Raw genomic sequence first — 16146 nt, forward strand, 5'->3', positions numbered from 1 at the left:
TTTTTGGTGATTTCATCTATGATTAAATTGAAGAGCAAAGGACTTAACAAGACTCCCTGTCTTATTCCGCTGTCTAGATCTATAGGTTCTGTAAGGTGTCCATCTATTCTGACTTCCCATTTTTGTTACGGTAGATATTTTCAATAGTTTTCATGATATCTAGGACTTCTCTATTATACAGAAGGTGGATTACATCTTTGAATCTTACGCTGTCAAATGCTTTCTTCAAATCAATCAGACGTAGAAATGCTGGTCTATTATACCCTAGTGACTACTCTGTATACAATCCTCCAGCACGAAAAAGCTGTTGTTCATCTGTTAACCTTATCCTCTAGAAAAAATATAATTTAGTGATTTCCAAAAGTTATCGTAAAAACTGAATCTAATTATATTTTGTAGATTATGTCTCGATTGGAAGGTGACACACTGTCGGCACAAGTTGTGATGAACAACAACGAAGATGTTGAAACAGACCTACCTGATATGGACATAACAGTACAATTGGGAAGATCCCGAATTGTATTCATGAATTGGTATGTCTCCAACATGTTGGTAAGTAAAATATACAGCTCTCTTATGCTTTTGACATCGTTCGATATTTTTTTATCTTTGAAAATATTATAAGGTTTGGTATTTTGATTTTATAATGATAACAATACAAAATTATATGTCACAAAATATACAACATATGCTTATGAATCATGCGAGAAACTGCACTTAGAAAAGTGTCACAAATGTTTAACAGTTGTGGTGAAAAAAAGGCAAATTCAAAACTGAGAGTCACTGCCAATTAAATCAAGACGCGAAGTGATCTTTAAAGAACAGCAGAAACCAATCTACATGTTGTGATGCCAGATCGCACATAACGTGTTCACTGCTCCTTAAACATTTTTTCGTTTCTAAACATTTTAATTTCATATGTCAATTTTTTTCTTTTCTATAATATTGCTATAGGTAAATGGATTTTGGGAAGAGCTATGGCTTTGAAAATTCCACATAAACTTGTCGGCATAATTCATAGCTCTCGTCAAAATCCAATACCTTAACAATATAAATAAATATTTTCGATTCTAAAATATTGTAAAAACTTTAAAGAGTCTGAGTAAGAAAAGAGATATTTAGTTATATTCTTTGTGACATTTTCAATGTCATAGCTCTTCCCAAAATACATTACCTAGTGCTTAGCAGGGGCCCTTTAAAATAGGAAACTAACTACTCTCAAGTAGATTATTTTAGCCTAGTTCTTACATTCAAACTCTGTGTCCACTAGATTTGTCGCCAAACTAACAACTCAGTTTATTTTTGACAGGTTTGAGTATGAGAGCTAGATTATGCATTCTACATAAAGCAATTAATATATTTTCATTATTTCTTATTTCATCTCCTGCCTTCTCCTATACTTGTCGATTGTACTTGTGGTCAATGTTCAGTTTGCCATAGAGTATTTGAATGTCCAGTTCATTCTTGTGGCGACTGTCTGTAATTTAAAAAAAAGTCATCTCAGTTAGCATTTGTCAGATATCCCTTTGAATATTTTCGTTATTCGAAAGGACAGGAACCATTTACGAAGTAAGTATACGTTATAATTTTTTAATAAACATCTTCGAATTCTTGTCGAAGTTTTTCCACTTTTTCTATCACTTCTTTTTCTTCAAATCGGAGGTTGGATATCATTATCACTATCTTTACTCTATCTACCGCTGCTCTGAAAAGTTCTATAGAACTGCATTTAAACCAGTACCTTAAATTCTTCAACTATGACTCTCTTCCTAAACTCCTTCCTCCTCTTATATTTCCCTGTATTATCAGTCTTAGCATTTCACATCGTTGTCCCCTCCTTACGTGTCCCAGATATTGTAACTTACTTATTTTTATTATGTTTATTATTTCGTATTCTTTGTTCATTTCTCGCAATACTTCCGTTTTTGTTTTCTTCCGTGTCCACGCTATTCTAAGCATCCTTCTGTAGCACCACGTTTCAAATTATTGTTTTATGTGTTCTTGCATCAAGGTCCAGCTTTCAAGTCCATATTGCAGCTCTTATCAGTTCTAATCTAAGGTCTTGGTTGCAGAGAATTCTTTTCATTTTTACAAACGCATTTCTTTCTATTTATATCCTGGCCCTTATTTCTGTTGTTTGATCATTATTGTCTGAAATCCAGGTTCCTAGGTATTTGTATTTGTCAACCCTCTCTAGCGGTACATTTCTCAAATGTATGCTTGCTTGTATATTTGTTTTCTTAGTTATTATCATGTATTTGGTCTTTTTTTATGTTCATTTTAAGTCTATATTCTTCACAGAAACTGTTCGTCTTGTTTTGTAGTAATTGGAGTTGTTCAACAGAGCTTGCCACAATCATGGTGTCATCTGCATATCTTATGTTGTTAATAGATCTTCCGTCAATAATTATGTTATTCCTTCACTTTGAAATAGTAATGCTTCCTCAAAAATAGCTTCACTATATACATTAAATAATAGTAATGGAGACATAATACATCCCTGCCTAACACCTCTCCTGATTTCATTTTCTGGACTGGGTTTGATATCTATTACAATTTGTGCTCTTTGATTTTAGTAAAAGTTTGTTATTATTCGTAAATCCCTGCTGGCTATGTTTTTTGTTTTTAGAATTTGAACTAATTTGTCATGTTTTACTTTGTCAAATGCTTTTTTTCATATCCATGCATCTTTGAGCTATCACATTCAAAGCAAATAACGCCTCTCTGGTTCCTAGTCCGTTTCTGAACCCAAACTGACTATCATATATTCCTTCTTCGAGTTTTTTATTTATACGAGCATAATTTTCAAGAAGAATTTTAGAACATGACTGATTATTCTATCACTACAATAGCGTTTTTTATTTTTGGATTATTTCAGATGCTCCTTAAGATGATGTGAGAACGAAAGTACTTGTATAAGATTTAATCTGCCTTTTAGTTTTGTAAAATTCATCTATTCGAGCATTCAACCGTATGTTATTGTTTTAACAGTATTATTTTGCTTTTAGAATTTCTTAAACCAGTTCCAAGCTGCCCAAGATGCTATTGTCGAGGCGTCTCAAAAGGCCGCCGAAGCTGCCAGAGAGAACATGAAAGAAGCATATAAAAAGGCCACGAAAATATCCCTCAATGTTATCGTTAAAGCTCCAATTATCATGGTACCAATCAATTCACACAGTTACGACAGTTTATTACTAGATATGGGTATCATAACTTTAGAAAATAAGTTCCTGACGTTAGACATCCAGAACGAGGAAGGTCATCCTGCTGTTATAGATGATCTGAAGATTGGTTTTAAAGATTTGAAGATGTCTAGAGTGCTTTTGGATGAACACTATGGGCTGGTTAATGAATATTACATGCTGGAACCGTTTAATTTGAATTTGTCGGTGAAGAGGAACTTGTCAGCTTCTTGGTATCAGTCTGTCCCGGATTTAGATATATCAGGAAACATACCGTCAATACATGTGAGTACTGCTCTTTTTCTTATCCAAGGCGTCTTCAGAAACTAGTTTTTTTTTTTGTAGATAATGATGGGCAACATCGATTATCAGCGCATCATGGAAATCCTTAGCGGAAATTTGGCTGAAGGAAAAGTTGAAGCTGTCGTAAAAGACCCCGTAGAAGAAAGTAAAGAACTTGCAGGTGCTGCTTCTCTAACCGCCAGTGCTTCTGTTGTGTCTACTAAAGCTGATGTTGCGAAAGAAATATGGATGGGAGCCACCAAACAGAAGCCTCACATATTCCTGAAGTTTAGCTTTGCAATGGAAAAGTTCACTATTTCTCTGCATCATAACTTGACTGATGAAAGGGTGAGTTCTAGCTTAGTTATGTCAAGCGTTGTATTAAATGTCAAACTATATACAGGGTGTGACAAAAAGGTAATAAATCAGATATTCTGGGACCAAAAACAGTTCGATTGAACCAACTTACCTTAGTACAAATGTGCACATAAAAAGGTTACATCCCTTTGAAATTACAAAATCAAAATTGATTTTTTCCAATATACCGAGAACTATTAGAGGTTTTTTATTGAAAATGGATATGTGGCATTCTTATGGCAGGAACATCTTAACAAAATAACAGTGAAATTCCTGCACCCCATAAAAATTTTATGTGGGTTTTGTTCCGTTAAACCCCCCTCCTCAAATATTTGTGTACGTTTGAATTAATTTATTACTGTGGTACCATTAGTCAGAATGTTTTAAAAAGTTTTTTGCCTCTTAGTACTTTTTCAAAGAGTATAGAATATTATTTTCATAAAATTATTAACAGGTCTCTATAATTTCACTAAGAGGATGCGTACGTATTTTCGGCTGCAATGCTATTCAAATGGGGATTCATTTTTTTCGAATCCTGAGAAAACTAATAAGTATTTTTGAAAAATTTAAACGCAGAATGAAAGATTACGTTATTAGTGAGGGCCGAAAGTCCCTGAAAACTTCTATAATATTTATTTTAATAAGTTACTGAAGTGAAAAACTAAGAGAAAATTTAGTGTGATTTTGAATTTCAAATATCTCATTCAAAATAAACTTTTTATTTATTCTAAGGGACTTTCGGCCCTCGGTAATAATTTAGTCTTTCATTCTGCGTTTAAATTTTTTAAAAGTATTTATTAGTTTTTTCAGGATTGGAAAAAAATGGACACCATGTCCGTGGTAATATTTTGCAAATCTATCTTTGTCTTACAACGCACTCAGTCGAATAGAATATTGTCAGCATATTGTCAGTCAGACATTGACAATCAATGACAATTTTAAATATTTGACATGGCATCGGGAATATTTTGAGTTGTTGATTAAATAATATTGATATATAGTTTATTTGATAAATAATTGATTTAAGACGTAAACTTAATAAAAAGTTATTTATTGTGTATTATTTGTGGAAGATCCAAGCAGAGAATACATCAGGATAATATATTCTGTGATCCAAGTATTTTATTGTTAAAGATGTTCAAAATTGTAAGCGTTCCATAGTAACAATATATTATTAAAAAATCACTTTAACACTTTTCTTTTTTTCTCGATTGAGTATTAATTTTTGTTGTACATATAAATTATTACAATCACTGAATACATAGTTAGTGAAAAAATTATCACATTTATTAACTGAATTAATAATTTGCAATTATACAAATAACAGTTATCCAAGAACATTCAAAAGCCATCTCTTTAAGTTAATGATGACATTTTCAAGTAGAATGACATTCTAGTAATGTTTACATATCCATACCAGTGTGAATTTTACTACACGTAATTTGCCGTGTAAAGACAGAAAAAGTAGGGATAGCCGTAAAATATTTGCGAATTTGCGATTTTACAAATGTTCAAAATATCTCGATAAACACTGGCTTATCGAAAAATTACTAAGAGGCAAACAAGTTTTAAAAACTTTGTGTCTAACTAATGGTACTATAATAATAATTTAATTCGAACGTACACAAACAGTTGGGGGGGTTTAAGGGAACAAAACCCCCCATAAAACTTTTATGAGGTGCACGAATTTCACTGTTATTTTTTTTAAGATGTTCCTGCCATAAGAATGTCACATGTCCATTTTCAATAAAAAATCTCCGATAGTTTTAGATATATTGGAAAAAATCTATTTTCATTTTGTAACTTCAAAGGGCTGTAACTTTTTTGATGTGCACATTTGTACTAAAGTAAATTTTGGTAAGTAAGGTTTAATTGAACTATTTTTGGTCCCAGAATATGTGATTTAATTTATGACCTGCCTTTTTGTTAAACCCTGTACTTTTTTCTTCGCATTAGTAGATCATAGCAAATAAGACAATTAATTGCTGGTAATCTTTGTTTTGATTACATATTGCTGTTTTTTTGGAGAGTTTTTAAAAACATTTTTCTCTGTCATGTTCAAGACATTAGTCAAAACTAAAACAATTTTACATGAGAATAGGTTAAAATTGATAAAAAATAAAATTTTTCCTGTTACTTCAGTTGTAGTTAATTTTTTAGTGTCAGTTTTCATTAAAATGCAAAATAAATGGGCGTATTTAAAATGAAATTTTGTAATAATTGTATGCAAATGTCAGATCCTCCATATTGGGCTATCTAATATACAGGGTGTAACCAAAAAGTGGCTTATATGTATATGAAACCACATATTCTGAGGTCCAGGTACGTTAGTATAAATGAGTACACAAGTTACAACCCTCATTAAGTTATTTTGAAGCTGTTTTATTGTGGCATGTCTAAGTTAAATATTATGTTTATATGGAACTTCATATGGGATTTAAGGACTTCTTTCTTATTGACTGCCCATCACAGAATCTCTCGCGGAACTCTATCATAATATGCTTTCTCCAGATCAATGAATACCATATGAGCGTTTGTTTAGTTAGTCCTGTATTTTTCCATCAACGGCCTTATAATGAAAATTGCATGTGTTGTTGATTTGCATAGGATAAAACCAAACTGATTATCGGATATTTCGGTTTTTTCACGTATCTGTCTATCAATTACTCTCCCATATTTTTATGGTGTGATTAAGTAGTTTTATGGCCCTGTAGTTTGTACATTGTTATACAGTGATGAGCGCGCTAATAACCGGCAGAATAACGCAAAAGATGGAAAACATATTAAGTTGTGAGATAAAAAGAAATGAAACTAGTGGAGGTGGGAAATTTAGCGATAAAACCTATAAATTTACATTATATTTATTGTTTCACATCTTTAGACGTATCAGAGGAGTATGTCAACTAAAACTCTCACTGTCACAGTGGCAGTTGCCAAACTCGTCCGATACGTCTAAAGGTGAGAAGCAACAAGTAGAATGTAAATTTATAGGTTTTTATTGCTAAATTTCCCACCTTCACTAGTTTCATTTCTTTTTATCTCACAACTTGGTATGTTTTCCATCTGCTCTATTCATCTAACATTTGCCCAGCTTTCATAATTATATTAAGGGGGGTATGGTTTGAAGTCAACATATCAAGCACATTTTTGTGAATTTTTTTCGAAGCTATAATAGAATTATTTTATTTTTAAATTAAACAAACATATTAAGTACAATTCAAAGAAAAAATTCAATCCAAAATATTGAAAAATAAGACATTGGTGACAAATTTTGACAGGCAGCTAAAAAAAAATGGATTTTGCGGTGGACATCAGAACTCATCACTGGATCATACGAAACAAAAAAATCAAAAAGATTTAATTAGCCTATGAGTTTCAAGAGGTAACAACGTCGAGTTTTTTTTTATTTTTAATGATTTTTGAATTTTTGGTATCACTCAAAAGTCAAAAATACGAAATTTTTGATAAAAATTTTGTGAAAACCAACAGATTTAATATTGTTGAACAAAAAATAAGCACAAAACGAAAAATATCTCGACGTTGTTACCTCACGAAATGTCTAAAGAAAATCTATGCAAAATTTCAGGTAGATCGGTCAAGTAGTTTTTCAGTTACAATGTCCACCGCATTTGAAAAAGCAGTTTTGAGAAAAATGCGTTTAAAGTTTTGACAACTGCATCTTCATCTTCTTATTTGTCTGCCAAATCGTAAAGTGATGAACATTGGAATATGTTTTTTTAATTGCGGAGTAATCTACAAAAGAGAAGGCGAACAGTTGTTTAATGTTTCTCACTACGCTCAAGCGTGCTGGCGCGAAGCCGAGGCAAAGCAAATTTTACTCCGATCAATCTGAAATTTTCAGAGAGTATTCTTGAAAGTATGCATTTTTATTTGAAATAATAAAAAAAATTAAATATTTCAAACCATACCCCCCCTCCCCCCATAAATAATCTTGTTAGCCAACTTGCTCCTGTCTCTCCTAATGCTGCCCACACTTCCCCCCAGTAATATCATTTGGTACAATACTCTTTTAATTTTTAAAGTGCTTGAATCACTTCCGCACTTGTTATTTTGGTGATCATTGCTATACTGTCTCCGTTAACTCAAAGGGTTTTCTGTAAAATTCTTCATTTAATAAACGTCAAAGTACTTTTTACATCTCTTTTTGACATTCTTTTCGTGAATTAATACTTTATTATTATTTTTATATCTGGCATACATCTAATCCGGTTAAAATATTTTGCTTTATTTTCTCTATATATGACTCTTTTATAAATATTTGTTTATTCTTTCATGGTATGAAATTGATCTTTTAGGTTTGTATACACTTCTCTAGCTTTTGCTACTGCTACTTTCGTTTCCCTTTAGGCGATATAGTTTTGAAGATATGTGTCAAACCTATTTTCTTGCTATAGTTTTACAATTGTCTCTTCTTTTATTTTTGCTTGAACGTCAGTGACCACCACCTGGCCTCTGCATTCTCAAATTTCTTTCCAGACGTTTTTCCAAGTAAGAGGCCGTTTTCACAAAAATCAGCTTTTTAAAAATGTACCAAGAGAACACTGTTTCAAATACAGTTTTAAACTAAAGGTACCACAATAATAATTTAAAATTGTAATGTTCACAATAATTTGTTGATTCAACTCCCATAAAATTTTTATGAGGTTTACAGATTTCGATATAATAACAAAAGTTGCTCTTACATTAGTCGGCGACAAATTAGCAGCAAAACGCATGCGCACTTTTAAATGATATAAATAATATCGTTAATAGACAAATATACAAGGTATATTTACCTAGTATAATTTAATAATTAGTTGTAATAAAGAAAAAGAGAGACGTTCTCATAAACAATTTATTTTACAACTGACGACCAGTTTCGCTGTCTATACTTTGCACAGCATCTTCAGGTCCCGGTTAAAGTAAAATTAAGTGCTACAAACAACAAAAAATCAGGGTTAGTTAAGTGGTCTGCTTTAAATCAAAGGTTAATGATTAAGCCAATATCAAAGTACATATATTTATATATACACATAAATACCCACATGTACGTGCGTACGGTGTGAACCCTGTGTGTTACCACTGCATATGAATGCATGCATGTATGTGATTGTTAGGATTACACACCATACGTACGTACATGTGGGTATTTATGTGTATATATAAATATATGTACTTTGATATTGGCTTAATCATTAACCTTTGATTTAAACCAGACCACTTAACTAACTCTGGTTTTTTGTTGTTTGTAGCATTTAATTTTACTTTAACCGGGACCTGAAGATGCTGTGCAAAGTATAGACAGCGAAACCGGTCGTCAGTTGTAAAATAAATTGTTTGTGAGAACATCTCTCTTTTTCTTTACTACAATAGTATGGATTCACACATGCAACCCATTCATTATTTTAATAATTAGTTATTAATATTAATTAAAAGTAAATATACCTTGTATATTTATCTATTAACGGTATTATTTATATTAAGTGAGGTTAGAAATTGTCGGCGATAATTTGTCCACTGTACCCGCGAACGCAACTAATAGGAAAACCATGTGTGTATTTCCACTGCAAAATGCAAACCAGTGTACGAGATGTTGGAAAAACGTGTATTTTCATTTTGTAATTTCAAAGGGCATATAACTTGTGTGTTCATTTGTACTAAGGTAGGCTACAGCATATGTGGCTTACTTTATGATCTACCATTTTGTTACACCCTGTATAATTTTTGGAAAATTTCTAGAGCAAAGTACCTGGTGCTGATAAACAACAATTCGCTAAATTCTGGCTCGAAGGACTCTCCGTCAAGGGCCGCATAATGACAGATAATTCCATAGTGACCTCAGTTCTGCTGATGAACTGCCTTATGGACGACGCTCGGCCGGGCAGGGAAGGTAAATTGAACAGGATCATAGATAGATCTTCGCCCAAAGATGCCACGTACGAATTTGTCGATCCGAAGAGCGCTTCCACCAAGAGCATGATCGATGTCACTTTCCAGATGAAAGACAATGAAATGTTTGGTAAGTTCTTATACGTTTATTTTTATACAGTGCGCTGGAATAAGTGCTACCCCCCCCCCCCCCCCCCTTAATAACTTATTTATTTCTAGCACATAAGCAAAACGCTCGAACAGGTCGATTTTTAAAATAATCAAAGTATATTATAACATCAATGTTTCGAACTTTACGCGATCCCTCTTCAAGTGACAGGCAATACTTTGATTTTTTAAATGGGAAAGTAAATCGTGTGATAGCTTATTTAACAGCGTTTGAAATACTGATTACAAAAATGTATAATATATTAAATCCTTTTTAAGAGCGTAGGCGCAAAATTTCGATCGAATTGTTTTTAAACGCATTCATTTTTTTTTTCGAATCCTGAGAAAAATAATAAGTATTTTTGAAACATTTAAACACAGAATAAAAGATTACATTCCGAGGGCTGAAAATCTCTTAGAATAAACAAAAATTTCTTTTGAATGATATATTTGAAATTAAAAATCCGACTAAATTTTCTTTTTTTTTTCATCCCTGTGACTTATTAAAATAATCATTATAGAAATTCTCAGGGACTTTTGACCCTCGATAGTACTGTAATATTTTATTCTGCGTTTAAATTTTTCAAAAATACTTATTAGTTTTCTCAGGATTCTAAAAAAAATGAATACATTTCAAAATAATTCGACCGAAATTTTGCGCCTACGGTCTCAAAAAGGATTAAAGTATTATAAATTTTTGTAATCAGTCTTTTAAAAGCTTTTAAATGAGGTGTCATATGATGTACTTTCCCATTAAATAAAATCAAAGTTATCACTGTCACCTGGAGAGGGACCACGTAAAGTTCGAAACATTGATGCTATAATATACTATGATTATTTTAAAAATCGACCTGTCCGAGCGTTTTGCTTATGTGCTAAAAGTAAATAGGTTAGTAAGGGTGGGTAACACTTATTGCAGCACACTATATGAAAGTATATTATATGATGTTCTAAACTTCTAGATAAAATGTTGAATGATGGATAAAAGTTCATTTTAAATGAAGTAAAGAAAGACAAACGTACTCACAAATGATTGTGAGTACGTCTGTCTTTCTTTACTTCATTCTGGATAAAATTCCACCAAACGTGACCTTCGGAATACAATTTGCATACCAACCTTCTCATCCTTCTCAAACACGCTTACGTGTCCCTAACTGAGGTTAACTAATAAAAGAGTAATACACTAAATTCAACATCATCATCATCATCAATCAGCCCTGATTTGTCCATTGTTGAACATAGGCCTCCTCCAGATATTTTCATTTTCTTCTGTTATGGCAGCTAATCTGGAAAGCTCAACGTAGGTGGCGCTCGTGTAGTTGGAGGTCACGTCAACTTACGTCAACATTCAAATCAATATATTTCTAAGTAAATTTAGCATAATTTGTTTCGCTGTGTGAATAAAATTTTAGAAATTAAAATGCCTCAATGTTGTGCTGTGCATTTGTGCTCATCGAGAACATCAGGACACAAGTTTTTCAAAAATATTCTGATGAGAAAAAAGTGGATTGTAACAATAAGAAGGGATAAATATGTGCCGACAATAAATGCACTTATCTGCAATAAACATTTTGTTGAAGCAGATTACGTATTGCCCCTAGATTCGACTGTAAAAAATATAATACTTCACTATAAAACTCAGATCAAAATTTATTATAAACGCACGAATTAAGATATGCAATTTTATATACATTCACACTGTTGCCATATATACAATCGCATTTTATGGAGCGAAAATATAAAAAAATATATATTTTTAGTGACTAAAACATACCTGACCAAACCTAACCTAGCGTAATCGAAAATAATATAAACAAGTTAATATGTTTTGTTTCCCCTGTTTCTGTTTCCCCTGTGTCAAGTGCTTTGTGGAAGTCGACAAAGATAAGAGCAGGTATTCGATATACTTTTCGACTAGAGTTTTAAGGCATTGTAAATGGTCGTTTGTTCCGTGTCCCGATCGAAATCTATGACACTGAAATCTGTGGCAATGAAATATGTAAACTCAGCAAGCGGTAGCTTCCAACGCATCCTTGAAACCACTGCTATTATTTTGCGGGGTATAGTTTTTTATGTCGTCATTCGTCGCAGTGTTACGGTCGTAGTTTGTCGGTGCCGCCTTCGAGGAAACCAAGGCATAAGTAATGTTGCCGATTTTAGAGCTTCTTTCAGTCGCCTGTATTTAATCGAAAACTAAACGTATTGTATGTATTGTTGTGATCTACTTTGATTAATTAGTCAATTAATTATCTCATTAATCAAACAAATCAAACATAAATAAATTGTAAATCTCAGGGCTAAATTATGCTATCAATACTTACTTTCGTGGCTTCAAAATATTTCTCAGTGGCTTCCTAATAGGGATAGATAATAGAGAATAAAATAATACACATATGAATTTCAATTAGAAATTATAAAAGTCGTTTATTTTATCAAACGGAAATAAATGTTTAATATTGCAAATTTTATTTATTCTTCTATCTTTATTTTATCTAACAATTATGAAAATAGGAATCTTATTTCTTTTTGTCTCCAAATTTGTTTTTTTTAATAATTAACTATGAATCTCTATACCTATGCTATACAGGATGTTCTACCTGTTCAAAAAATTTTTATATAAAAAATTTTATTTTATCAATATTATTGTATATAAAAAAACCAACTATAATGATTTATAAGTAACAAAATTGATTGAGGTTTGATGATTTTATAATAGTGAAATGTGTAGTTCAATATGCACTGTGGTATTTAATACGCCAAACCATACATTCATGTCTCAACAAAAAATAAAACTGACCTTTGCTGATGATTCGACAATGTCTTGACACAAAACACGTTTCCTTCTTTGCTGGTGTTGCGATCCAAAGAAACTCGTCCACGTTTTCCAATAATGTCCCTGCTCCTCTGCAAACTCGTTCTCCCTTTCCTCACTATGCCTCGTACAGTACTCGTTCCGGCTTTCTCCTGATGCAGTATTCCAACTTTTTGAAACACTTGTAATAAACACTGGATGCTTTAGACTCAAGGAGTTATATCATCTCTCGACTTGGCCTATTACTCTTTCCACGATATGATGCTTGTCACTTTTCCAAAAACCAACCGGCGTTTTACTTTTCTTTGTACACTACCCTCAAGACTGGACTCTTCCTTTCGATACAACAAAACAGACTGACTCTCTCTCCTCATTCATTCTCATCCTTCCAAATCGTTCCCCACCAGAATTAATTTTCCAACCAATCAAAACAACTTTCAATCATGACGTATTTACCAAAAAACTCTTTCCTTTTTCTAAACATGTCTTTATGGATTTTCAAGAAAAAATAATATTCCGACTATTTTAATTATATTTTCTACACTAAGAATCTTAATACACAGGTATATTTTAACTATATATTATGTACCGTGCGGCTAATGAATTACCTACCCGCATATCTTGAAAAACTTAATAACCTATTCTTTTGTTTAATAAAATATAATGTCCGTGGTTTTGATAAACATTTCAAATAACACTTTCTTAAACCAGCACCCTAATTGCTTACTGAAAATGCATTGTTCATGGGGTTAGGAAACAATTCTGCGAAAACACTTTCTTAAAAACTAGCTATAACTATTTTTACAAAATTTGTCTTATACAGGGTGTTCAAAATTTATATGCTCGTGGTTGAGAAATATGAAAATTTTTATTTTAATTTGAATTTTAAATATAAATATAGTCTTTTATTAGTATATTTAACCATATATTTAACATTTTTAGCTGACATTCGGGTATTCAGTTTTACCATCATTCTCTCAATTGAATACCTCATGAAACTAGCGGAATTCTTCAAAATACCCGAAGAACAAGAACAAGAGATTAAAATGATAAGTGCCGGAAAATCAAATGTCCCCACACCAAAAGTTAAACCTGCAGACACACCAGCTGCAGAACAACATATGACCATAAACCTTAAATTGGAAAAACCTGATATTATTTTGGTTGAACATATGGATAATGTGGATACACGAGCTATGATCCTAAACGTAAGGAAATATAGTAGTTTTAGCTTTCTTGATGAGTATCTATAATGCTATGAATTACTCATTCTTTTTGTGGTATACAGTGCTAGTCAAAAATGCCATCTCCTTTATATCTTTTGAACGGTTACAGAAGTGAAATTTGTAGGGAGGAAATAAACGGACGTAAGCTTCTTATCTAGTCATAAAAGGTGACGTAATAGTCGTAGTCATAGGTGACGATACAGAGCCACTATGATCGAGAATTTTAAATAGGACCTTATGGCACGCGATAACTCGTTTGAAAGGCATTAGGTTTGTTCTAACATTAGTTTCAAATGGTTAGCGAACCGTCAGCGAATAGTGGACCAGCGCGAGTAGAGGGGATAGCACTGGTGACTGTATTATGTTCTCTCACTGGCCAACTGTTTGCTGACGGTTCCTGACTAGTTTGACATTAGGTTTGTTCTAGCATCAGTTTCAAACCATCAGCGAATAGTCGACCAGCGCGAGTAGAGGGGATAGCACTGGTGACTGTATTATGTTCTCTCACTGACCAACTGTTTGCTGACGGTTTCTGACTAGTTTTACTGTTTGCTAGAACAAACCTATTGACTATTGATATTAATTTTGTTTGGGTTTAAGCTGATTTTGATGAATAAATTAAATAAATACTACAGTTAGTTTCGGGTTCAATTAATAAAATTCTAATGTCCGCTTCTGGTTAGTTATTTGTCAAAAAAGTTGACAAAAATAGTATTATTAAGTTGATATGTTCAATAACTTTCAAACGAGGTATCACTTGCCATGAGGTTCCATTTAAAATTATCGGTCAAAGTGGCTCTGTAACGTCATCTCCCACTATTACGTCACTTGTTATGACTATTTGAGAAGCTTATACGTTCGTTTATTTCCTCCCTTCAAATTTTACTGTTATGAGTATACGCTGTGAGCTCGTACGTAGAGGGGATATTTAAAAATTCGCGAGCGCCAGTAGTGGCAAGTCTGTAAACGTTTACCGGAAATTTGACATAAATGTCAAAGTGATTAATTTAAAATTAAAATTAAAAACATTAATTATAAAAAATATTAGTTGGTCAAAGCTGTGGTATATATTTTTACCTTAAATATACTTACGTTTTAAATACTGAATTTACGTTTTTTTAATGTTCCGTAATATGTAATTATTAATTAATCTATTAATCTTAGCGCCATCTACACGATAATTGTGAAAGTATCCGAAGTAAGAAATTAATATTTCATCAATAGAACGTCAAAATGATTAGCAAAATCTTAAAAAAATCTGTTAAAATTTAATTACTTTTTAGCGTTGTAAATATTAAGCGATAACAATTAAATAATAAATTTAAAAATTACCGGTGAAAGTTGAATTAGTAATCCGCCAGGAGCGACACCAGCGAAGCTCAGAGCGTATAGCCGTTCAAAAGATATGAGGGGGCAGTGGACTTTTACTAGCACTGCATATTATCTGATTACTTATTTGGTTTTAGAAGTATTATTATAATTTCTTTGTTTATTTTAGGCTGAAATTTTACTGAAATACCGTGCTGCCGGTAAACATCAGGTTGTAAATGGTATAATCAAAGAATTAGAACTGTATCGATGTGTTTATAATCCTGAACACAGACCTTTCACAAGGTGTAATGTACTTCATCCTTTGGATATTAGTTTGGCAGGGTCTACTCCACCAGAAAAAGGACTACATTTGGAAGTAAGTATTATTTCTTGCTCATGTATTATACTTTATTCTTTTCTCTAATAAAATTCTCCGAAGTATCTTTTCTGACGCTACCCTCTTCGTCCCCTCATATCAATCACAATTTTTTATACAGGCCAAACCGGCAACAGGTGTATGTTCTGAGAAACATTGATAATGTATAAAAAATTTTATTAAAATCAGCTAAGTACTTTCGGCTCAGCATGTCACACCTCAGCATGGCACTTGCCATCTTCAGATTTTCCTATAATGATCAATATTTTAAGATAATTTGTTTTTTACAATTACAATAATTTTACGTCTTATAGGAGGTAATAAATACCTCATGGAAGAATAATTATCAACATAAAACGCAATAAAAAGTAGTAAATAGCCAACACCTCTGTTATAAGGGTGAAAACCTCTAGTAAATGCGACCTATACATTAAAGAATTAAAATTAAAGATGACTAATGATTAATTTTATGATAATTTTGTATATTTAAATTTTCACTTTAAAGTTAACTTCATAATTAAATAATTTTCAATTTTAATTCTTTAATATAAAGGTCGCAAATTG

The 16146-nt window shown here is 32.2% G+C and overlaps 1 protein-coding gene across 3 annotated transcripts in view; it reads left to right on the forward strand.

The window, feature by feature from the left end:
• The window catches only part of LOC114329087 (intermembrane lipid transfer protein Vps13), a 176803-nt gene that overhangs the window by 98965 nt on the left and 61692 nt on the right, over positions 1–16146 (forward strand). For all 3 annotated transcript variants that reach the window (XM_028278099.2, XM_028278098.2, XM_050648580.1), the window contains exons 16-21: positions 400–552; positions 3009–3467; positions 3528–3812; positions 9561–9840; positions 13612–13877; positions 15394–15582. In XM_028278099.2, the coding sequence (XP_028133900.2) occupies positions 400–552; positions 3009–3467; positions 3528–3812; positions 9561–9840; positions 13612–13877; positions 15394–15582 (1632 nt within the window). The remainder of the gene's footprint in view (positions 1–399; positions 553–3008; positions 3468–3527; positions 3813–9560; positions 9841–13611; positions 13878–15393; positions 15583–16146) is intronic.

This window comes from Diabrotica virgifera, chromosome 1 (genome assembly GCF_917563875.1).
Source record: "Diabrotica virgifera virgifera chromosome 1, PGI_DIABVI_V3a".
Lineage (NCBI taxonomy): Eukaryota > Metazoa > Arthropoda > Insecta > Coleoptera > Chrysomelidae > Diabrotica > Diabrotica virgifera.